The following is a 25,468-nucleotide window of genomic DNA, read 5'->3' as shown; positions in this document are numbered from 1 at the left end:
GTATAATGTTTTGCTTTTAGTTACTATCTGTTTTCACTATATCTTGAGTACTATTATGCTGCATGCTCTATGTCACCATGGTGAGAGAGAAACTACATTTCAGTTCCTCTGTATGTACTGCACACATATATGGCAAAATGACAATAAAAAGTCTTTAATCTTAAGAAGGTGAAATACATTTAAAATTTTTTGGGCTGTATCAAGCGCAGCCTGCTAGCTATTAAAATGTTGCGCACAATGCACCTTATGTTTTGCTTGATGCCTTAATGCCTGCTTTATGCTGCATCAAAGAATTGTATACACAGTTTTATTTTAGAAAAGAAGACTTTAAAATTCCAACCCTGTAGTACATTCAAAAGTATTTGTTCTCATTGAGATCATACACCAAAACTGTGCCAGATTTTGTCTGTAAAAGGATGTTTTTTTTTAATTATTTCATTTATCATTGAAAAAGAAAGCTATCCAAACTATCTATCCATTTTCTATACCCACTTCTTTTGTACAGTATGGGGGACAGCTGGTGTATCTCCAGCAGTCTACACCCTGGACAGGTCACCAGTCCATCGCAAGGCAACACACAGGAGAAACAACCATGCACACAGCTAAGTGCATTTTAGAGAAACCAATTAACCTAACAGTCATGTTTTTGGACTGTGGGAGGAAGCCAGAGTACCCGGAGGAAACCCACGCACTGCCCTGCAGAACCAGATGATGAATGCCACTCAACTCCAGGTACATTTAAGGGTGGCGAGAGGCACCCAAGTGTCACCTCAAACTATTTCAAACCTTTTGCATCAGTGTGGTCTGTAATGTAGATGACCTGCAAGGGTACCTGACCACACCACCAGGAATAGACATCAGCGTCTTGCATGGGCCAGGGAGCAATTACGCTGGACGAGGGACCAGTGGGCCTCAGTACTATTCTCTGATGAAAGAAGATTCATGTTGGGCTTAAATGATGGCCGCCAACAATGTTAGAGACATATAAAAGAGTGTGAGCAGGTGTGTCTAGTCTATAAAGAACTTCTCTGCACTTTGTGAATGGTACAGTGACAAGCCCATACCACCTAAATAACATCATTAAGCTAATCGACGTTGCTTCATCAGGGAATGGTTGCTGGAGACTGGGGTAGTTCGAATGGAGTGGCTTGCACTTTCTTCAGATCTGAATCCCATAGAGAACCTCTGGGATCAACTGGTTCACGGTCTAGAGGCTCATTACTCTGTACCCAGAACCTCAATGACCTCAGGGCCACCCTTCAAGAACAGTGGGATGGCATGACATGTTAGACGTTTACATTTTATGTTGAGGTATACCCACCTCTGTTGGGATTTGTTTTAATAAAGAGCAACGATATTTTGGATATTTTCCAGTCTGATTTTCATGAAATGCATTAAACGGAAACCACTTTAAGAGTCACGTGACATTCTGATGGCAGTTGACCCAGGAGAGTTCACAGTTTTGGTTTTGTTGGATCTTATCTCTGCTTTCAACAGAGTTGGTCATGTTATCCTGATTACCAAACGCAAAGATTTTAGATTTACTAGTGTTGCTCTACAATGGTTTACCTCCTTACCTTCAGAGAGATCCTTTAGTGATTCTTTACAATCAAGTGTCTGATTCGTCAGATCTACCATGTGATATACCCAGGGACCTGTTCTTGGCCCAACCCGGTTTTAACTGTATATCACTCCCTTAGGCCAAATCATACACCAATTTAATTATGTTTCTTATAATCTCTATGCTGATGACATACAGTTTTATTGTCCTTTTAAACCCTCTGAGTTTTTTAAGTTGTCAAGTGACAACTCTACCTAGAGATTAAGAAATGGTTAAATGAAAACTGCTTACAACTGAGAACTAACAAAACAGAAACATTACTTAATGTGTGTGAAGCAGCGCAGAAATCTGGATGTGATCTTTGACAGTTCCATGTCTCTTGATCATCACTCCAAGCAATTGGCTCACTGATGCTTTAACCATTTAACAAATATTTCTAAACTCTCTCATGTGGACAATTGTACTGGCCTCTTTAGTTGTTTTAACAAATCTGCTGTGCATCACCTTCAGACCATACAGAATGCTGTTGAAAGACCTTTAACAGGCAAAAACAGGAGAGCACATATCACTCATGTCTTATTGCTTCACTGTTTACCAGTTAATTTTAGATATCATTTTAAAATACTTGTTATAACTTGTAGGGCACTGCATGGCCAGGCACCCAATACTTTATTGACATGTCCTAGTCTGCTGCCAGAGCTCTAAGGTCTGCAGATTGGAGACTAACATTAGCACAATGTACATGGTTTAAAACCCATGGGGATTCGTCATTTTATCTGTGAAAGGTGCAATACAAATAACATTGTACTTACTTTTTTTGTTTGCGTCTTGTGACAATTGTCTCCACACACACCAGCACCCTGACACATTGCCCTCTACTCAGTCTCTATCTAGCTGCATCTCAGTCTTTATTCTACTCCTTTATGAATGTAACCCCAGGACTCTTCTTGCACACCTGACAGATACACACTAGACTGAAACTAAAAGCCTGAATAAGTTGCAACTTCCTTTGGTCAAGCAATAATCCCCTTATATAGACAAACCATTCTCCAGCAGTGAGTGCAGTGCATTCCTCTATGTTCAAAGGGAATGAGGCACATGAAGACTGGGCTTGTTAGAACAGCATGATGATTACTTTGGTTGTCTTGAGATTGGAGGCAGTGTGCAATTAACGTCGCAGTCTTGCTGCAAACTATGCTAAAGCTCAGCAATTGTTTCTTTGAACATTAGAAACTTGATAGAACTTCTTTGTTTTTTTATAATGGCCTTGGAATGTTTTAGCTGGTATAGTTCATCTCTCTAGTTCCTGATGGGAATGCTTGTTTGATCTAGAGTCAACTGGCCAGTATTGCAAACGGAATGGGAGAAAGAAGGGGACTGAATATTCAAATGACAAGTTTTTAGGAAGACAAACAAACAATAAAGGTTAAAGAGAGAAGATAAAAGAACAAAAGGTGGGGGAAAAAAATGGACCAGGTACCTGTGAGTTATCTCAGTGGTGGATCTAGGGATTGATAAGGCACGTAGAAGCAGAAGGGAAAGAAAAGGCAACAAAGACTACAGTGAAGAAGAGGTGCCAGTAATCTTTACTTCATGTCTCCCCAAAGTGCGAAGTCTTGACATGATTTAAATTCAGATTTCAGTTGTCCCATCGCCAGAAGTTACTGGCCTGTCTTCACATTGCCGTCATTTGGTTTATAAGACCTCATTCATCAACATATTTTGGAGATCGGAGAGTTTAGATTTATATGTTGTTCTAAACAGTGCCTTGAATGTGACAAAGAAGACACTTCAAACATAATTCATTTGTAGACATTTGCTCTTGGACAGCTTTCTACAGTTATGCAAACCATCAACAGACCAGTGGTTAATTATGTCCTCTAGCTTTGAATATTTATTTAAGAGTGTTTGCATCTATTATTATTATTATTATTATTATTATTATTATTATTATTATTATTATTATTATAGGTATTACATGCATTTAATCATATTACATTATAACTAGCTAAATATTTCTTAAATTTAGAGAGGTTAACAAATACACATATCCATACTTTCCAGTCATAACTTCTCTTCTTTGTCCTATTTTGGATCAGCACACACATTTCTACCTTCTAACCTTTTTTAGCCTAGGATTTAAGTGAAACTTTCGGTTGCATGTCACATAATTTGGAAAAAAGGAAAATTATTCTTTGGATCAACCAGAAAGATAAAGTGGAGTTTGAGCTTGAATTTCCTGGAGGAAATGAAAGAGCAATGCTGACAAGACAAGGCATGGAAGCAGATGAGATAGAGTCTTTTGAACTGGAGTCCAGGTAAGCCAGCATACTGCAGACAAATTGCAAAGCTCTTTGAGGACCAAGAGGGACAGATAAAAACAGCAAGTTTTTTTCTTATCTCTCTGGTTTCCTGCTTAAGAAGATTATTTTATTCATTAGTCTACCATCTTAAGTCTACAGTAAAAAATAAATCTTTATAAAGATGGCTATACATAGAGGATTTAGATGTGATGTCATCACCCCCTTAGCAGGGTTTGCTTTGCCATAGAAGTTGTCACCAGGGGTGTTAATAGATCTACTCAGGTCCATTTTATTTTCCTGAAAAACGTTTAGTTTACCAATATTCCTCATCTGTATAAAATCTGTCTTGCAAAACAAAAACTCCATTACAGTCAGTGTGATTTAAACTTTCTGGATGTCTACGGAGGAAGCTTCTACAACTTTTGAATTTGCAGTATTTTAGTTATCTGATAAAAAAAAAAAAAAAAAAAAATGAAGTCACCACAGAGTAACAAAGCAAGTGTTTTTAAGCAATGTAGGAAATAATTTCCCTACACCACAGCTGCCTAACAATGCTGAAGCTGTCCTTTTAACTGGTTTTTCCTTATTAAAGATCACAATTTCTTCTCTGACAAAAAGGTACAGAATCTCTAAGTATTTTTTACAGTGTAGATTAAAAGAAATATCTAAAATGCAACATTTTTAGAAACCTTTAAGTTTCTACATACATAGGAAAGGGTAAGATGAGAAGTATGAGTTGCAATCTACATTTTTTTTTGTTAACCTTTATTTAACCAGGAATAGTCCCACTGCGATTAAAAACCTCTTTTTCAAAAGGAGTCCTGGCCAAGAGGCAGCAACAAATAAAACACAAAGTTATGTAGTTAAATGAAAAACAAATTATGAAAAACAGATACTTGTTATTGAATCAGCCTCTAGAACTTTTCGTTTTGAAGTAAAAGGTCTTAGTGAAATAAGTTCAGTTAATTTAAAAGTTTTCTGAGACAAGTTCCAGGAGGAGGGAGATGAGTGAACAAAGGCTTTCTTGCCCAAATCAGTCTGAGCAAAAGGGACAGAAAGAAGCAGAAAATTGTGTGAATGAATGGTATACAAATCGACAATTCTCAATGTAAGTGCAGGACAGATATAGGCCGGAAGCAGTCCAAGTAATGCCTTGTAAACAATAATTAACCAATGAGAATTCTTTCAAGCAGCCAAACCAGACCATCCCACCTGTGAATATAAATCACAATGGTGTGTTAACAGAGACAAGATATAGACTGAGTCTGAGACATTGTGAAGAAGTAGTCATGTACAAAAGATCTCCATAGTCCAAGACAGACATGAAAGTGGCACCAACCAGCCGCTTTCAAGCTGCATATGACAAATACAACTTGTTTCAAAAATTAAAAGCCAGCTTTTTTCAAGAATTTCCACATGGTGTTTAAAAGTGAGGGTGTCATCAATCAGAATGCCCAGAAAATGTATATGTATGAACCAGCTCCATTTCCTTTCCTCCACAAGACAATGGTGACGGGATCTTTTGAGGCCCCTTGGATCTGGAATAATACATCAATTTGGTTTTATCAGTATTAAGAACATGTTTCAAGTTTAATAAAGAGCAATGGATAGCAACAAAGGCTTTCTGCAAAAGTCAAATTGCCTCAGTAGGAGTCGCTCCAGTGCAATTGTGTCATTGTTTCCCTAAATCCTTAACACCTTTAGCTAATTGAGTAGGCCCTGTGTAAGTTTCAGGTACAATCTGCCACTGCTTTTCTATCCCAAACAACTGACATTTTATAATTTATACAGAAAATTGCATATTTTCCATTCACATCTTAGATCACAAAATGTCTTAAAAAATGCAGGGGAAGGAATGGGCAAAAATGTAAAACTGTGTGGTGAGGAAAAAAGACCAACTCAAATGTTCACCTGTTTGTGAATGGCAGTAATAGAGAAAAGAGCTCTAATGTTGAGTTTTCTTTGTCCTTGATGCCACTCTTGCATTACTTGAGTCAGTACATTTACAGGGTATGAAGTGGAAGAAGGACATTTGTTAAGAATAGCGAGAGAAAAGTCAATGTGATGTAGAAATAACTAGAGAAAATGAGAGAATGGAAATGTTATAGAAACTATACATGAAAGTGTATATCACAGAGATCAGACAGGGGTTAGTAACAGAGGAAGGACATCACACTAGACAGAAAAACAAATTCAACTAAAGAGAGAAATTACTTCCTCATTGACATAAATTCTAGTCTGGTCAATATTTCTCATCTGTTTTTGTTTGTGAATACATGTGCCTTTTCACCAAACTCTTGATATACATCACACACCTTCTTAATAACTGTTCATTGAGCCAAAATAAACATATTTGAACATTTGCTTCCACATCCTGAGAAGATATCAGGCCTCCTACATCTGGTGCATTTTGATGCAAGGCAACACATCTTAGGGCTGACTCTGCAGAAAATGGAACCAACAGGCTACTCCCTGAGAGTTCAATTGTACCAGGAGACGTAGAGGAGATAAAGAATGATTTACATGTCTTTGCAGCACATAGAGAATGATTGTTCTGATACAGGGAACAAGAAGAAGAAGGGACAGAAAAAAAACAACTAGATGTGATCAGGGAGGAAGATGTATGCATGTGGTCTCAGAGGGTGTAAGATATTGATTACTGTGTCTGTTCAATGATCTGAACAGTCTAGAAGACATGATCTCCCCTGCCATGAGTTGTCAAGGTTTTTCCACTCAACTGCATCTTTATCTCAGTTATCTGTTCAGAACCTTCAGAGTGGACACTGAAGGTGAGGAAGAAAAGTTTTTGGCGATGGAATTTCTTTTTGACTTATTTGTTTGCCTTATAAATCACCTTTTTGTACATTCATCCATCTGTAATAATAAATATCCAGTAACTATTTTCCGATTGGTTTAATTCTTTCCTGCCTTGAGATGTAATTACAGTTAAATTTTATATGGTCCAGATGGTGTGTGTGTGTGTGTGTGTGTGTGTGTGTGTGTGTGTGTGTGTGTGTGTGTGTGTGTGCATGTGCATGTGTACATGTGTTTGTGGGAATGTTGCAGATTTGTTAGTTTTACCATCTTGGTTTGTGTAAGAAACAAATGTGCGTTTTTGAATTTGCACTTTTTTTCATTGAAAGCACATCGTGTTGCTTTGTGTACGTCATGTGTTATACAAATAAACATTGACTTGACGGTTCTATAAAACAGCATAAATACAATCAAAGTTATATAAAATACATTACTGATGACGTGGTAACAACCTGGAAACCAGACAGGGGACCAAAACAGATCTCGAACTCCCGAACAGAGCTTGGCAATATGTATACCAGAAAGCAATCAACCATGGAGCACTGAGAAGAACGACAGCGTGTAAAGTTCAGCTTCAAGAGGTGAGACATGGGGTGATTGATTCACACAGTATCTATTGCTAGCCTTGGCTGGGAGAATGGTGTGAATTCAGGCAACAGGTGTCTGGGCATATTTGAGAGAGACTTAAGGAGCAATATGAGATCCAGCACCCAGAAATTATTGTGAACATCATAAGGCAGTACACCAACAACAGCCAGTAACTTTTGAAGGAAGTCCAATATTGACAAAAGCACCCTGGGGGTAAGTGTGGTCACTGGCATCTCTAGACATGGTATATGGTTTCTGTAAAACATCCTTTGAATGTAACACCAAGTAACTCAATCTCTGGCAAAAACCATGTTTGCTAATTTTACCTTTAGCATTTGATCTATGTCTTAGGAATAGACTTAATTTAGCTGGTTTATTTTTACATTGGCAACAAGGCAAGAAAACATAAGTTGTTATTTGGGTCAAACCCAGAAGTGAAAGCTTTGAGACTTCAACCAAGTCAAAACCTTAAATGTTATTGGTCATTTTAGCTTACTCCCAATAACACTAGAGGGAGGGCATCACTGTGTTTATAGTAAATGTATTTTCTTTCAAATTCTTTTCTTTTTTAACCATCTATTTAAAATACTTATACTGGAGCATACAGGCAACTACACCAGAAACAGAACATTCCACGTCTTTGTCATGAGATCAGAACATAAAATTGTTTACATAAGTGAACTACAGGTCCTTCTCAAAATATTAGCATATTGTGATAAAGTTCATTATTTTCCATAATGTAATGATGAAAATGTAACATTCATATATTTTAGATTCATTGCACACTAACTGAAATATTTCAGGTATTTTATTGTCTTAATACGGATGATTTTTGCATACAGCTCATGAAAACCCAAAATTCCTATCTCACAAAATTTGCATATTTCATCCGACCAATAAAAGAAAAGTGTTTTTAATACAAAAAACGTCAACCTTCAAATAATCATGTACAGTTATGCACTCAATACTTGGTCGGGAATCCTTTTGCAGAAATGACTGCTTCAATGCGGCGTGGCATGGAGGCAATCAGCCTGTGGCACTGCTGAGGTCTTATGGAGGCCCAGGATGCTTCGATAGCGGCCTTTAGCTCATCCAGAGTGTTGGGTCTTGAGTCTCTCAACGTTCTCTTCACAATATCCCACAGATTCTCTATGGGGTTCAGGTCAGGAGAGTTGGCAGGGCAATTGAGCACAGTGATACCATGGTCAGTAAACCATTTACCAGTGGTTTTGGCACTGTGAGCAGGTGCCAGGTCATGCTGAAAAATGAAATCTTCATCTCCATAAAGCTTTTCAGCAGATGGAAGCATGAAGTGCTCCAAAATCTCCTGATAGCTAGCTGCATTGACCCTGCCCTTGATAAAACACAGTGGACCAACACAAGCAGCTGACACGGCACCCCAGACCATCACTGACTGTGGGTACTTGACACTGGACTTCTGGCATTTTGGCATTTCCTTCTCCCCAGTCTTCCTCCAGACTCTGGCACCTTGATTTCCGAATGACATGCAGAATTTGCTTTCATCTGAAAAAAGTACTTTGGACGACTGAGCAACAGTCCAGTGCTGCTTCTCTGTAGCCCAGGTCAGGTGCTTCTGCCGCTGTTTCTGGTTCAAAAGTGGCTTGACCTGGGGAATGCGGCACCTGTAGCCCATTTCCTGCACACGCCTGTACACGGTGGCTCTGGATGTTTCTACTCCAGACTCAGTCCACTGCTTCCGCAGGTCCCCCAAGGTCTGGAATCGGCCCTTCTCCACAATCTTCCTCAGGGTCCGGTCACCTCTTCTTGTTGTGCAGCGTTTTCTGCCACACTTTTTCCTTCCCACAGACTTCCCACTGAGGTGCCTTGATACAGCACTCTGGGAACAGCCTATTCGTTCAGAAATGTCTTTCTGTGTCTTACCCTCTTGCTTGAGGGTGTCAATAGTGGCCTTCTGGACAGCAGTCAGGTCGGCAGTCTTACCCATGATTGGGGTTTTGAGTGATGAACCAGGCTGGGAGTTTTAAAGGCCTCAGGAATCTTTTGCAGGTGTTTAGAGTTAACTCGTTGATTCAGATGATTAGGTTCATAGCTCGTTTAGAGACCCTTTTAATTATATGCTAATTTTGTGAGATAGAAATTTTGGGTTTTCATGAGCTGTATGCCAAAATCATCCGTATTAAGACAATAAAAGACCTGAAATATTTCAGTTAGTGTGCAATGAATCTAAAATATATGAATGTTAAATTTTCATCATTACATTATGGAAAATAATGAACTTTATCACAATATGCTAATATTTTGAGAAGGACCTGTATACACATAAAAATACATTGGCAAATCTGTGAAGTGCCTTGCAATGGTATTCACACCCCTGTTTTCACATTTTGTCATGTTATAACCACACACTTCAGTGTATTTTCTTCGGATTTTATCTGATAGAGCAACACAGAATTTCTCAGAGTACATTAGTGAACAAAACACATTATGAAGATCAGGGAACACAGTCGGTAGGTCAAGGAGAAAGCTGTGTAGAAGTTTAAAGCTGGGTTAAGTTACAAAACAATATACTAAGATTTGAACATCTCACAGGGTGCTTAAATCTCCATGTAAAACTGAACTGCTAACCTTCTAACCTACATTGACAGACCAGACAAGAACAGCATAATCCATGGAAATGGCCAAATAACCTTTGGGAACTCTGGAGGAGCTGCAGAGATTCACAGCTTTGCTCAGGTCCAAAGGACAACTATTGCTTGTGCAACAAGCCACAAAGGGGACACAGCAAGCATGTGGAAGATGGTGCAGCATGCCATTGGTGAAACATGGTTCTGACCCATCATTCTGTGGGGAGGCTGTCTTTAAGCATTGACATGAAACTGGTCAGAATTTATGAAAGGACTGATGAAACTAAATACAGGACTGTGTTGGTTAAAATCTGTCGGAGTCTGCAAAGGCCTTAGGACCAGGGCAGAGGTTTACCTACCAGCAGGACAACAGCCTCAAAGACCCAACCAGATCTACAATGGAATGATTTAGATCAAAGCCATTTTGCAAGGAGAAAATGGCACAAAACAAATCAGTCTCTGACAGTGCAAATCCGTTGGAGACATACCCCCAGGACTTTCAACTGTGACTTCTTCAAAGTTTTGACTCAGTGAGCTGTATACAAATAAACAGCACACATTTCTGATTTCTACTTGGAAAAACTTTGAACATTATGCTTTAAGACTTTTGAAAGGCAGTGTAACTTTTCTGCTGACTACGAGAGAGGTAAACTCCTAGACTACTGGTTCTCCTCCCTGGTCCTCAGGGCCCACTGTCATGCACGTTTAAGTGTTTCCCTCCTGTCACACACCTGACTAAAATTAATGGGGGATTATCAGGCTTCTGCAGCACTTGATGGCAAAGAGAGGTAATGCAGTCATTGGAACTGGGTGTGCTGGAGCAGAAACACATGTGAAAGATGAAGGACAGTGGGCCCTGAGAACCAGTGCTGGGAACCACTAAGACAATAGTGTATGTGTGAATGAAACAATGTTTACATGATCTAAACTCATACTGCCCCTTTTCTGTTTCATGAAAGAAAGAAGATTATATTAGAACATTAGGTTGTTGTGGATTATATTGTGCTCTTCGACATATGTGTGGCATTTGTTCAAACTTTGATACCTCTAAAGCATAACCTGTATTTCAATTGCAATAAAAACCTTTATTGCATTTAGACTAAACTTGATGCTTACATCTTGATTTGTGTCTTAGTCTATATTGGTATCACAATGTTGCTAGAGTCTGCACATTATAAAAACATTACCTGTATCTAAAATAAAGATATTATTCTTATAAATAACACTGCACCACCTGCTTTGCTCTCTCATTCTGTTCATTTCTGTCTTCGTTTGTATAACCAGTCAATTTTCTAAAGAGTCACTCCTAAGTTATTAGTCCACAAACTCACAAACAGACATTATGTGGATCATAAATCGTTATGTACACAAAGCCACCCACAACACAATGAAAATGTTGTTGGAATTAGGAGTTCACTCATTTCAGTTTTTTAGAAAGAAATTAGCAAAAGCAAAACAAAGAAACCTTCAAACATTTGAAGGCATTAGTATGCATTAAGTGTGTAAGTTAATTAATGCTGTGTTAAATTTGAATTTCTTAAATCACAGGAAAAAATTACCTGGAATGCTGCAGGAAGTCTGAATTCATACTTTGAAACTTGAAAATTTCTCAATATCCCAAATTTCAAACTTCTGTGTGACTGCATAACAGGCAATATTATATGAACGAGCACTCCTGCAGCAGCGTATTTTGTGATTACCATATGCTTTTGGGGGATTTTCAATGGAGATACAATATGTATTTTGTTTTCAACATCTTCAAAGTAATATGTCTGAACCTAACAGGACTACCACCCATCTACCAGTACAATAGTTATTTACTAAAGAGAAACTGAACATGGACTGGTAGATGGAGATTAATGCCTACCATGTGAGTTTCCGAAGGAAATACACACATATGTTGTTTGACCCACTTCAAAATATGCGGCTCAATACATTCTGGTAAAAATGTCACACCAGTAGATTCTGTCCAGCAATATTTTTCAAACCTGATCTATTCAGGAGTGTCAATGTTCTTGATAAAACTATCCTCGGAGGAAGACCAGTAATATGTTCACTTTCAGTGAGAGAGAGAGTGAGAGAGTGAGTGAGTGAGTGAGTGAGTAAGTGAGTGAGTGAGTGAGTGAGTGAGTGAGTGAGTGAGTGAGTGAGTGAGTGAGTGAGTGAGTGAGTGAGTGAGTGAGTGAGTGAGTGAGAGAGAGTTGTTTCTATTATGCAGGTCGCACGGTGAAAAAATATCATCTTCTAAAAGCAAGCAGGAATTGGCTAAGGAGAAGAAAACAGGAAACTAGCAATGTACAGATGCAGTTAGGGAAGTGGCAAAAGTTTAACATGATTCTCTCTTCCGATGCGTGAATGATATTTTTGTAAACAACTTCATCACTCGTAGAAACAGAAATGTGTGTTTGAAGTGTTTACCATCTGAAATAATGCAATAAATACATTTTTACCAGCCTTTATTTCCAATTTTAGCTAGTTAGCCTCATCATTAAATACAAAGATTAGCGAAATCTTTGTATTTAACCCTATATATATATATATATATATATATATAAAAAAAAAATTATTTTTATTTTTTATTTTTTTTATACTGCATGTTCTGTAATAATAACAAATTCCCTTTTCTAATCAGCTAGCTGAAGTAAAAAAAATCTTTTTAAACTCTATGGACTGACAACATTAGCAGGTATTTATGCATTCATGTGTTGCACAGTAAAAAAAAAAAAAGGGTACCTGGGAACACATAGATATCGTAATTAAATCAAGTTCATACACTGGCATCTCATGTGCATTGATCCACTTCCTGCTAATGACCTATGGCGGCATGACTCATTAGACCTATGAAAAGAGCACCAACAACCACAATGCAATCTGATTAGATAGAAGAGGATGCATTCAGCCTACACACCGAGTCACTGACCCTGTCAGGAAACGCACCAGCAGTGACCAAAAGGAGGGTTTAATGAAGTCAAAAGAAGGATGGTGTCATGAGCGCATCTATATGCAGTAATACAGCAGCGTTCTTTCATTCCCATCTAAACAGCATTAGATTCCAAAGTCCTTATGAATTACACTTCATACTACACAACAAACACACATGTTTCATGGCTGGTTTATCACTGGATACAAATGCAGAGTGAACCAGAGTTTAAGAGGTGAAAAGTATCTTAAAACTTAAAACTTACAGAATAGCACGAGAGGAGCAGGACATGGCATATGATGGGGAACAACTGGCATGATATGGAACAGAACATCAGGTCGAACAACGGAAGAATCCAGCAGTGAGAACTCAAGGGCTTAAATACTGAGGTAGGAGTGGAAGTAGGCAAGGAAACCAGATGAGCTTGTCAGAGGGAATGAGGAACAGCTGAGGCCAAGAGGAAGCAGAGAAGCCAAAGGCAAGAGGTTAATTAATATGAGTGGAGCAGAACACAAGGAAATAAACTTGAAACCTGAAAATAAATAAATGAATAAGATAAAATAATAATGAACACTGAAAATGGCAAGGAGAGGAAATGCATAAATAAAAAACTAGGAAATAAGAACAAAACCATAACCTAACACCCCTGGTAATGTTGTAATATCACTTTGAGAGTTAAAAAAAAGCAACATATGTGGGATTATTAGAACCATTATGAGTAACAAATACTGCACGTTTTTATGTGACCTGTTTCACCTTCTCTCTTTTATACCATTAAACAAGTAGGAAATTGTTTTACATAAAAATGAGAGTGGCAACTCCAACTGTAATAAAATTTATTGATGTCAGATAATGTATGTATAATCTGTGGCTCTGGATGAGGTGCTGACCTTTGAACTGGGTGGGAAAGTAATGGCATAGAAATTTGTAACAATAGCTTTCTATCGCAATTACATGTGCAAAAATATAATAAAAGACCTGAAAAACAGACTCACCCCTATCATTTTGGAGTTTAGAATTGGATGTACCTAGTTATAGGTAAACGATAAGTAGTCAATATAGGTCATATTGTGCAGTCATTAAAAGGTTTAAAAGTTTATCTTCGAAAACAGATACATGTACAAATTGAGATTTTTAAAATGGACGCTTTTTGTTCATTTTTCTAAATTATACAAATCACTTGAAAAATGTGGATAAATACCATGGCTAGCTTCCTCCAAATGTGACTTTGCAGCTAATTTCTTGCTTTAAACCAATATTAATTCTACGAAGAGGCTTGTATTTCTAATAAAACATCTGTACCTGGATGGCTTTTCCAAAACCCCTGTGGGACTACATGATATAGTCTGGTGGACGAAAATATAAACAGTTACAAATATCATTTAGTATTGACCAAAACCTTTAGGTGTGCACTACAAAGCTTATTTTGCAGCAACCTTGCTAGACAGACCTATGCTGACAGAAAATATGTTGGGGTTTTCTCCTCAGATTTACAATACTTTTCAGTTGAATTGCACAGGATCCTTTGAAAAAAAGGCTTTCAGATTTATTGTATAGGCTTGATAATTATTTATATGAAGAAAATAGCATTTTAACTGTGGTGTGTAGACCTTTGAGGCCACCTTAAGGTACACAGAAGTACAAGAATATAAAGAAATCAGTACAGTTCAGAGAGAGCACCATGTGCTTTTCTTACATACTGTATTTGTTTACATGCCATAATTAACAATTAATATATCTTTATTTATATCATATAAACAAAACATCTGAACCAGCTTGAATTACTGGTATTATCCTCTAAAAGAATAGAGACAAAACAGAGAAGACACCCCATTTTCCCAAGCTTTTTTTACCTATTTAGCTAACAGTGCTGATGAATTAGAGGTTGAGAAGAAGATGGAATGAAGTGTTCATCACATTTGTTTAGGTGTTGTAAGGCAAACACACAATAAAATAATCTGATCAACACAGGCAGACAGGTCTTCATGAGTTATAACTACCATTCTTTTCTTTTTTTTCAATTCTTTGTGCTTTAGATAGTATCTCCATCTCTTCCATTTCTGTCATTCACAAACTGTGTTTTAAACATGACTTGTGGGGTGGTGATTGCCTTTGTCTAATGTGTCTGTACTGTAAAGGTTTAGTCCAAATACATACGTTTTTTGTTAAAGTTGGTTGATCATGTGTTGGACATGGCTTATGTTTTTTGTCTTGTAGAAAAAAATGGCTGCACAGTGGCGCAGTTGGTAGCACTGTTGCCTTGCAGCAAGAAGGTCCTGGGTTCGATTCCTGACCGGGGGTCTTTCTGCATGGAGTTTGCATGTTCTCCCTGTGCATGCGTGGGTTCTCACCGGGTACTCCGGCTTCCTCCCACAGTCCAAAGACATGCCTGTTAGGTTAATTGGTCACTCTAAATTGCCCTTAGGTGTATGAATGAGTGTGTGCATGGTTGTTTGTGTGTTGCCCTGTGATGGACTGGCGACTTGTCCAGGGTGTACCCTGCCTCTCGCCCATAGAATGCTGGAGATAGGCACCAGCTCCCCCGCAACCCATTATGGAATAAGCGGTAGAAAATGACTGACTGACCGAAAAAAATGGTTCAATAACTCATGGGGCTTCAACAGATGAACAACAATCAATACGTTGAACTTTTGTTGTTACTCTGTGATGGGAAACCAGGGGAGTCCATGCTCAGCACCCAAACCTAAACACTTTATTATTCAGTGAAACTGTGTGTGTGTGTGTGTGTGTGTGTATGTGTGTGCAGTGATTTTTAGGCTCTCATGACTGAAGAGAATACAAGGCAAATGAAAGGATAAATAGAAGAGTAAGGGAGGAGAACGCAAAATATCTGTCTTCCAGAAATAAAGAGAACTGTAGCATGAGTATGAAAAATAACCAGTGGAGAATAATGTTCCATTTATGCAAATTGAGCATACATATCAGGTTAAGCACTCACGTTTTTCATCTTTTTGTTTCTTTTCTAAATCACTGAGACACAAACACAGAGGAATTGGGTAAAAGTTGTGGTTTTCGCCTCTAGGTTTGCCAAGAAGAGCTCCTGATACGGAATGAAAGACAACAGATTAGGCAGGTGAGGAGAGGAGGAAGGAGATGAGGTGACAAGGAAACAGACAAGGGTGATAATAAGGAGAGGCATGTGATCTAGTAGAGAAGGATGCAGGGACGAGGTGTTTGAATGAAACAGAGCAAAGGGTTGAAAGCTTCAGATTAAAGTAAAAACATCAGTGAACACTAATGAAGTACTCAGTACTGACAGTTCAATGAAATTAACAATGACCCTCTTAAATTATCTTTTGTCCTTTGTCTGTCATGTTCAGACTTTGATGTGGCTTTGGTAATAGCTTTGTAAGTCACTCTGTTCATCAGTACAAAACAGGCCTGACCCACTGAAGCATGGACGCCACTAGACCACTGAAGTTGTGCTGTGGTTACTGGCAACAAGATGTTAGCAGCAAGTCCTGTAGATCACGAGATTGGACCTCCATGGATTGGACAGATACTCGAGTGAATTGATATCTGGGGAATTTGGATGCTGAGTGAACACATCAAATTCGTTGTTTTACTCCTCAAAATGTTTCAGAATAAGCTTGACTTTGTGGCTGGGTGCATTATCCGTCTAAAAGAGAACACAGCCCTCAGAGAACACTTGTTCCATGAAACGTGTCAAAGTAACATCCACATGGATGGCAGGAGCCAAGATTTTCCAGCAGAAACTGTCTCCACTGGGATCCTGGTGTCACATATTCCCAAGGTAAGCAATAAACAGGAACCCTACTGGACACATCGAGAAAAAAGATGTAATTCATCAGACCAGCTAACCTTCTTCCATTGTTCAATGGTCCAGTCATGATGCTCACATGCCTGTTGTTGGTGCTTTAAGCAGTGGACAGGGGTAACCATGGGTACACTGACCGGTCCTGTGGCTGAGTATTCCCACAAGCAGCAAACTCTGATGTGTTTTGTATTCTAACACCTTTCTATCCAAACCATAGTTCACTTCCTAGAAGCATAATTCAATTTAATCTACAGTAGCTCGACTGTTAGATCAGACCAACTGGGCAAGCCTTCACTCCCCATGTGCCTACAAGCAGTGTTGGCCACCCATGACCTCTTTCCTCTGAGTACTTTTAAAAAATACTGACCAATTCAGAGCAGGAAGATGCTCTGTCTCTGGGGTGAAGCCATTCCGATTTGGCCCGAGTCAAATTTGCTCAAATCCTTATGCTTGGCAATTTTCCTGCTTCCAACAAATCAGCTTTGTGAATTAATTGTTCACTTTCTGCCTAATACTTCCTTTGCACTTTTCTGTCTCTGGCTTATGTTTCAATTGCTTATTAGGTAATGATGCTATAGGGAAATCATGCTCAGGCATCACCTGTCATAATGCAGGTTTTAAGTAGGACCAGACAACTGAAAGTAAGTTGAGATTAATTCGCTCTCTCTCAGAACCCAGGCAGGGCAGCCAGGACCAGGGGAACAGAACCAGGCCAGGATACAATGTAGCAGACAAGACCAGACATATCCAAATGGTAGCTACAACACTGTATAACAAGACATAGAACATGATGAACCAGCCGGGGAACTATGGCAACAAAGGAACTTAAATACAAACAGGAAATGCAGGGAACGTTTTTTGAGCTCCACCACTCTCACATATATCGCACGTGTGCAAATGGTAAAGCGAAACACAACTGTGACAAAAGAATCACAGCAATAACACCATAATAACAATAACTATATCAACAATAACCTATTTTCACTCTAGGCTATGCTTTCTGCACTGATGAAGATTATGTGATCTCAGCAGGCCAGATACTTGAAACTAAAGGTGAAACTGATGGCCTGACACACTTTTATAAATATGCTATAAATATGTATCTGATTGCATTAGAGACACTCATAAAGCATTAAAATGTCATTACTCAGATGGTCACTTTATCCTTAGATATGAGAAAAAAAATAAAACAAAATGTGACATCATGATAAAAGTAATACCACTTCCTGACAGAGCACACCGCTCTAAATTCAACACCCTTAATCACTCACATTTAAACACATTTACTATTCAGAATCACGCACACCATAAGAAAAAAAACACATACCTCAAAGAAGTGACACAACTTGACAGGATAACACCTGCATAGTTTGCAAGAAATGAAACGGTGTGACAGCAGCTCACTATATCTTACCCACTAACCAGTGTCACCAAAGAAATATTCAGTATAATCCACACGTCAGTGGTCATAATGTGTGTGATCACTGATCACTTTCCATATTTTCCTGTCCTTTATGTCTTTACTCCAGTGTTTTCTGGTTTTTATCATTTTTTGCTAACCATCTTTACTTTTTCCATCAGTTGTCATTTCTTCTCCACATATACCATCTCATCTTGTCGTGTTTGCTTACATCCGTTGCCAAGTCATACTTTGCATCCTTTCGTCTTTGACAAATCTCGTTCAGATGGAAGCTGGCAGCTGTCATTCATGTCAGAGGCTATGATGATTTTCTAATTTTCCTCATTTCATCATAATGCCATTCTCTGCTCAGGCAAGACGGGATAAAATCAAAAGCTACGCCTCAGTGGGCAGGTGTTTCCTTGCATATCAAGTAGTTCCCAGTTTCTTTATGGCAACCAGAGCATATGACCTGGCAGAGCACTCTGCCAACTGTGTGAACAAAATTTAAAATGTGATGTTGGTGCTCTAACATAGTGGTTCCTGACCACCTATAATGAAAACTCCAGATCAATTTTCATTCCCTAAAAACTAATCAACACACGGAGCTTGGACATGCCAGGCCAGTGATTACAAGTCAGGGGTGATGCTTGTGTCAACCTGATACGGACTTATATTCTCATTTTTACAAGCGGGCTGAAGGCTATCAACAACACATACATGGTGCTGAAATAGAAATTGAGTTGAAATTGTGTGATTGATCAGCGTGTGCAACAGAGTGTTCTTTGACAGATATTTACATTCATCTTTTGGAAATATTTAATTTACTGTGAATCTACCTTTTCTTGGATACAGTATGACATAATTTGTTTCAGGTGCCTTTTTATATGTAGCAGAACAATTCCCACATAGAGTATCTCAACTGTTTCATTGGGTAGAGGAAACTGCTGTAGCTTCCAATAGCATGTTTGGTTTTTGTTTTTTTCAAATTCTGATTTATAGATAAAGAGGGCATTGGCATCATAACACAATCGAACAAAAAAATATACTGGCAAATTAATATTTTTACATGATTGTTTAAATAAAACTACATTAAATTTATATAAACAACATAAAAGTATTATTATTAATATATTGTTTGATTTATTAATAATACTTAAATTCAGTTCAATTCAATTCAATTCAGTTTTATTTATATAGCACCAATTCACAACACATGTTGTCTCAAGGCACTTCACAACAGTCAGCTACATACATTCCAATTAATCCTAACCATTGAACAGTGCAGTCAGAGTTAGTTATTTATTCAAATTGGATAAAATGTTTTTCTGTCTAAGGAAACCCAGCAGATTGCATCCAGTCAGTGACTTGCAGCATTCCCTCCTCCTGGATGAGCATGTAGAGACAGTGGAGAGGAAAAACTCCCTTTTAACAGGAAGAAACCTCCAGCAGAACCAGGCTCAGTGTGAGCGGCCATCTGCAACGACCGACTGGGGGTTTGAGAGAACAGAGCAGAGACACAAAAAGAACAAAGAAGCACTGATCCAGGAGTACTTTCTATGGGAAGGAAAAGTAAATGTTAATGGATGTAGCTCCTTTAGTCGTTTCACCTAGAAAGAAAGAACAGATAAACTCTGAGCCAGTTTTCAAGGTTAGAGTCTGAAAGAGAGCACATATAATTAGTTACAGTAAAGCTCAGTCAATCGCCATATCTAGGAGAGAGAAAGGGTTAAACATTAAAAGACGGGGCCATGTGGATCATCGGTAGAGGGTGAACATTAAGTTGTTGCCAGCAGAAGCTTGGACGATGCCCCTCTCCAGAAAGATGTCACAAGTAGAAAGAGAGTCAGGCCAGGTGTAGCTTCTAGGAAGAGAATAGAGAGAACAAGGTTAAAAACTGAAATAACAGCAAATAATGCAAAATTGGAGAGTAGTGTGAGAATGTAGCGAAGAGGGTGAAAGTGGTCATTATGTCCTCCAGCAGCCTAAGCCTATAGCAGCATATCTAGAGAGATAGTTTCAATTCAGATTATTTAGTTAAACGGCGCTTATTTACAACAATGTCGTCTCAAGACAAAGGGTCCCACTGATGGTCATTGTTATATTAAAAACCACAAGGATTGGGATACCTCTCTCTGTCAGACTGATTATAACCATTGGAAAAGAGAAGGGGTCATACTGGTAGCAGAAATGGAGGGTGTGTTTGCACCTCAACATAACTGAGCCGGTTGTAATGGAAAATTATTTTAAAGTGCTCTGATATTCCCTTCACCTCTCTCCTCTGACCTCTGTGTTTTAATAGCGTTCTGTTATTTAGAGCAGATGGACTCTAAATTCAAATGCTGGAGAGTTTTATGGTTAACACTTCCTGAAGTGTATATTTCAAGGGAAGGTAGATGGGTGCCCTCATAAATAACTTTGTTAACTCTAACCCGGGGAGGGTCTAGGGGCCATATTTCTAAAACTCTTTGCAGTTGAGATAACACTGTCATGTTCTGGTATAAATACTGTGTGTAAATGTTGATCGGGGCTCTGTTTCACTGACTAACCTCAGTGTCAGGGTCTTCAAACGCTGAATGCCTTTGAATAAAACTTATAAGACAAAGTCCGGATTTTCTCTTGTTATGAGTCAACTTCTACCCACTTTGATAAGAAAATTCCACAACACGGTTTAGGCTAAACCTGACTCCCCCTTACTCCACCCAACAGGGAGGGAGGAAGGCTCCCTCCCTGATAAACTAAGCCACTCTAACTATAAGCTTTATCAAAAAAGAAAGTTTTAAGCCTAGCCTTAAAAGTAGACAGGGTGTCTGCCTCACGGACTAAAACTGGGAGCTGGTTCCACAGGAGAGGAGCCTGATAACTAAAGGATCTGCCTCCCATTCTACTTCTAGAGACTCTAGGAACCACCAGTAAACCTGCAGTCTGAGAACAAAGTGCTCTGTTAGGAACATATGGAACAATCATATCTCTGATGTATGATGGACCTAGATCATTAAGGGCTTTATATGTGAGGAGGAGAATTTTTATTTCTATTCTGGATTTAACAGAGAGCCAATGAAGGGAAGCTAAAATAGGAGAAATATGATCTATTTTTTAAATTTTCATCAGAACTCTTGCTGCAGCATTTTGAATCAGCTGAAGGCTTTTAACTGCATTTTGTGGACATCCTGATAGTAAAGAATTACAATAGTCCAGCCTTGAAGTAACAAATGCATGGACTAGTTTTTCAGCGTCACTCCTGGACAGGATATTTCTAATTTTGGCAATGTTCCGGAGGTGAAAGAAGGAAATCCTAGAAACCTGTTTAATATGGGATTTAAATGACATGTCCTGGTCAAAAGTAACACCAAGGTTTTTTACTTTATTATCAGAGGTCAATTTAATGCCATCCAGGTTAAGTGATTGACTAAGCAGTTTCTTTTTTAAAGACTCCGGTCCAAAGACGACAACTTCTGTCTTGTCTGAATTTAGAAGCAGTAAATTTAAAGTCATCCAAGTTTTTATGTCTTCAAGACATGCTTGTAGTCTATCTAACTGGTTGGGCTCATCAGGATTTATGGATAAGTAAAGCGGAGTATCATCAGCGTAACAGTGAAAATTTATCCTATGCTGCCTGATAATTTGACCTATTGGAAGCATATATATAGTAAAGAGAATTGGCCCAAGTACTGAACCCTGTGGTACTCCACAATTAATCCTGGAGTTTAAAGATGATTTATCATTTACATGAACAAACTGGAATCTGTCAGACAGATAAGATTTAAACCAGCCTAGCGCTGTTCCCCTGATCCCTACAGCATATTCCAGGCTTTTTAAGAGAATATTATGGTCGACTGTATCAAATGCAGCACTGAGATCTAACAGAACCAGAACAGACACAAGTCCATTATCTGAGGCCATAAGAATATCATTAGTGACTTTCAGCAGAGCTTCTTTCAGTGCTATGATGAGCTCTGAAACCTGACTCTTTCCTATATGATAGATTGGTTGACATGCACTGCAGTTTAACTGCAGACCAATCACCTAGTCTTTGACATTATTAGCCGCCCACTGAATTTGACAGGTAAGGCTAACAGATCAACTATTTATTGGCTGTGGTCATTGTAGAAAGTGGGTATATCCACAATGCAGCTGTTAGTATAGATGTAATCGTCATCGGTGGTCACTTGATGTCAAGTATGGATGTCCTCCGTCTTCATCCTTGTGTGTCTTCAGGTGTGCGAAAAAGCCAATATATGTTTATGTTGTGTTGACATGGGTGACTGGTGGTAGGTTCAACTCTTGGCTTTTTGATGGTGGCTCTCTCCTTCCTGCACTTGTCAGCTGCAGCACATTGGAGGTCTTCGTTATACAGTGCAGTGCCTTCACAGACCAGTCTTCTCCAGGTCTCCCTGTTGGTGGCCATTTCTTCTCAGTTCTTAAGCTCAATATGGCACTTTTTAATGTTTGTCTTGATGTTGTCCTTATACCTTTTCTTTTGATCTCCCTGTCTTAATATGCGTCTTCTAGGTTTTGCCTGACTTCAATATATACCAAACAATTGAACAAGTGGAGAAACCACTGGAGTTTTAAAAGTGCTCCCCCATTTTTGGACCTCTGAAAATCTTATCTCTCACTGCAAAGAGACACATTTAGAAAACTCTTGGGTAATTATCCTTTTACCTAGCAAACTAAAAATGAATTATTGCTCAATTTAGTTCCATCCTCCTGAACCTCTGAGTTGGTTTGATTCAAATACCCTCTGAGCATCAATAAATGTATTATTTTAAAATGAAAATGGCAATGCAATAAACTTAGGCCACCAAAGCCTGTGTGAACCAGAGAAGAAAGGAGTTAATCAGAGGGGTTATATCTGCAACATTATACAGCAGGGATCAAAGTTTCTTTCAGAAACCTCTTTTAGACCTAAAGAACACCAGCCTACACAGTATAACATGGAAGTGACAGTATTGCTACAGAGAGATAAACCATTCACGTGATTTAGAAGAAAGTGTTGACCTTAAGAAGAATGAATTTGGAATAGGTTTATTGTCATAAATCCACATGCTTACCAGATATTTGTTTATGAAGGTGTTTTCATTTTATTTGATCAATATTACACAGTCTACATTGGTATTGTAATTGTACCTTTCTCATCTGGTTTACCAATGACATTACATGCACTCCAATCTGTTCTTTTAACTCCCATCCCATCCAGTCTTTCTGCAGGACAGCTTTGCATTTCTAAACAAGCATCTTTTTCCTGCTGACAAAGATCGGATGTGGATTTGCTGAGGTGCTATACTAAAGTTGACTTGTTAACTATTTCTAAAATGTTTCATTCCAGTTCCAGTTAATTAGAAAAATAACAGAAAAGGTTGTTGCCCTACTGCATTGAATTTTGTGAAGCTTATTTTACAACATTCAACACTCGGGGCACAGTGTGCAAAGCAGGTCACATGACACAACAGTACATTTACTAACTCACAGTTGGCAGGATTGTGAGTGTTGAAAAACTCTTAGGTTGTTCTGGAAAGTCCAAAGTTGTTAGACTAAGAAAATAATGTACAGTTTTACAAACCTTGCACAGGGTTAGGGTTAGGCCCAGATTGTTGAGAAATTGATTCTCACTTTCTCTGTTGGGGCTGTGGGTGACATAAAATCCCTGACGGTTCAACAACAGGTATTGGGATTTACACTTAGAAAGATTACAGGTACATAAAAAAAAATTAGAATATTGTGAAAAAGTTCAATATTTTTTGTCTCTCATTTGAGAAAGTTAAACGTATATAAATTCATTATAAATAGAGTGAAATATTTCAAGCCCTATTTTAATTATATTTAATTACAGATAATCAAAAACCAAAAATCTGTGGAAATTAGAATACTTTTAAACGTTAAATATTATAAACTCATGGTGCCACACCCTAAGCATCTAATTAACTCAAAATAATGCTTTCTTGTTCTCTTAGTCTGGGTCAGTGGGCTACACAATCATGGGCCATCTACCCATTTTACTGTGTAAATGATCTGCTCTGTATCAGATTCAAAAATTGTTTAAATTGAACCTCACTTGTAAAAAGCCATTCACCACATATGTTGTTGTTTAACAAACAAAGCAGAAGACAAAATAGAGATGTTTGTGAAAACCTAATAGGGCCAAAAAACTTTAGATCTGTGCAAAATGCACAAGACCATGGAATCTAAAGGAAAATGTTAGAGTTTATATGAGAGCTGTATTATGTTTCAGACTGCTGGTAAAAACCTGAAGAAAGGTTTTTGCAAACCCTTGTAATTTTCTTACTGTAGAATTATTCCACTTTGACACAGTGTCTCTTGCAGCTTAACTGGTTCAAAGATGACGTTTTGGTAGGATATTGTGATAAAGGAAGGTAGGGAGGGGTGTCTTTGAGATAAATTTTAAATTTTAGACAATTGGGATGTTTGAGAACCTTTAAGGTTTCTGCTGAAACAAAGTAGAAAAGCATTCAACAGCAACCCAATGAGGCTTGTTGTCAATCTTTCTTTTGTGATTGTTATATTTTACTTAAAATATGTCCTCGCTTTCATTCTTTGATTCTTTCTGCTGATTCACCTTTGTAGCCCCACTTCATCCTCTTGAAGATAAAGGAGCACTGTGTCCCAGCAACCTAAATGAATGCTCTCATCTATCTGTGTATCCCTCCATCCATTTCCTCCCTCTCATTTAGCCATCCTTCTCTCAGTCTCCTTCACTTGCTCTCTCTCTGCTTCCCATCAACCTCCATTAATTTTATGCTTTCATTTTATCTCAGCGGCACACATCTACAAGCCTGGGATCATCAGGCTGTCTTGGCAGATTTCGCCACCCCCACCCCTAAATCCCCCCTGTCTTTTTCTATTTCTCTCTTTCAGTTGTTCCAATCCCCCTCTCTAGATCATTTGGCCACAGCAGACAGGCTCTTAAACTCCAGGTGTGCTGCACTGAATGATGACCACTGGAGGACCAACATGTGGCTTACACACACACCTGTGAACACACACGGTGAGCAGCCAATGCCCCCTTTATTGCAGCAATCTTTCTATGCCAAGTGGTTTTTCCTTTTTCTTTTCTTGGCTCTCTTTCCATGAAGACAATCTTTTATGGTTAAAGCCTGAGTAATAATATCAGATTCAGATAGAAGCTACTGTCTGTAAGACCATATAATGATTTAAAAACTCCATTCTATGCATTTAAACAAAACAAGATTTAACTTGAGTCTATGTATGACAAATGTGCATTCGGTGCCATTTCCCCTTCCTCTGGGTTCTCTGCCAAGTGATTACTCTCCCAACCTCTTGTCTTTTTTATTCTAATTCTAATGGATAAATTCATCCAGCTGATTAAAAAGACAACATCATCAATACTGCGCTATCACAGTTTTGCCTCTTCAATGAGGTGTAAAACTGGCTATTATGCTTTGTAGGGGGATGCAGAAAAATTATGGTGTCTATAGAGGAGTTTATGAGAGGAATTA

At 38.4% G+C, this 25,468-nt stretch overlaps 1 protein-coding gene across 3 annotated transcripts in view; it reads right to left on the bottom strand.

Moving 5' to 3' along the window:
- LOC124862447 (parvalbumin-7-like) overlaps positions 1–25,468 on the bottom strand; it is an 89,896-nt gene that overhangs the window by 20,364 nt on the left and 44,064 nt on the right. Inside the window, exon 1 of one of the 3 annotated variants that reach the window (XM_047356355.1) lies at positions 13,058–13,148. The exons of 1 other annotated variant lie outside the window; for it this stretch is intronic. In XM_047356355.1, coding sequence (XP_047212311.1) covers positions 13,058–13,109 — 52 coding nt within the window. In that variant the 5' untranslated portion in view covers positions 13,110–13,148. Of the gene's footprint in view, positions 1–13,057; positions 13,149–25,468 lie in introns of those variants that run through there. One more of the 3 variants, XM_047356358.1, reaches the window with a different exon arrangement.

Source organism: Girardinichthys multiradiatus, chromosome X (assembly GCF_021462225.1).
Source record: "Girardinichthys multiradiatus isolate DD_20200921_A chromosome X, DD_fGirMul_XY1, whole genome shotgun sequence".
In the NCBI taxonomy this organism is placed as follows: Eukaryota; Metazoa; Chordata; class Actinopteri; order Cyprinodontiformes; family Goodeidae; genus Girardinichthys; species Girardinichthys multiradiatus.
This window is presented reverse-complemented; position numbering and strand designations above follow the sequence as displayed.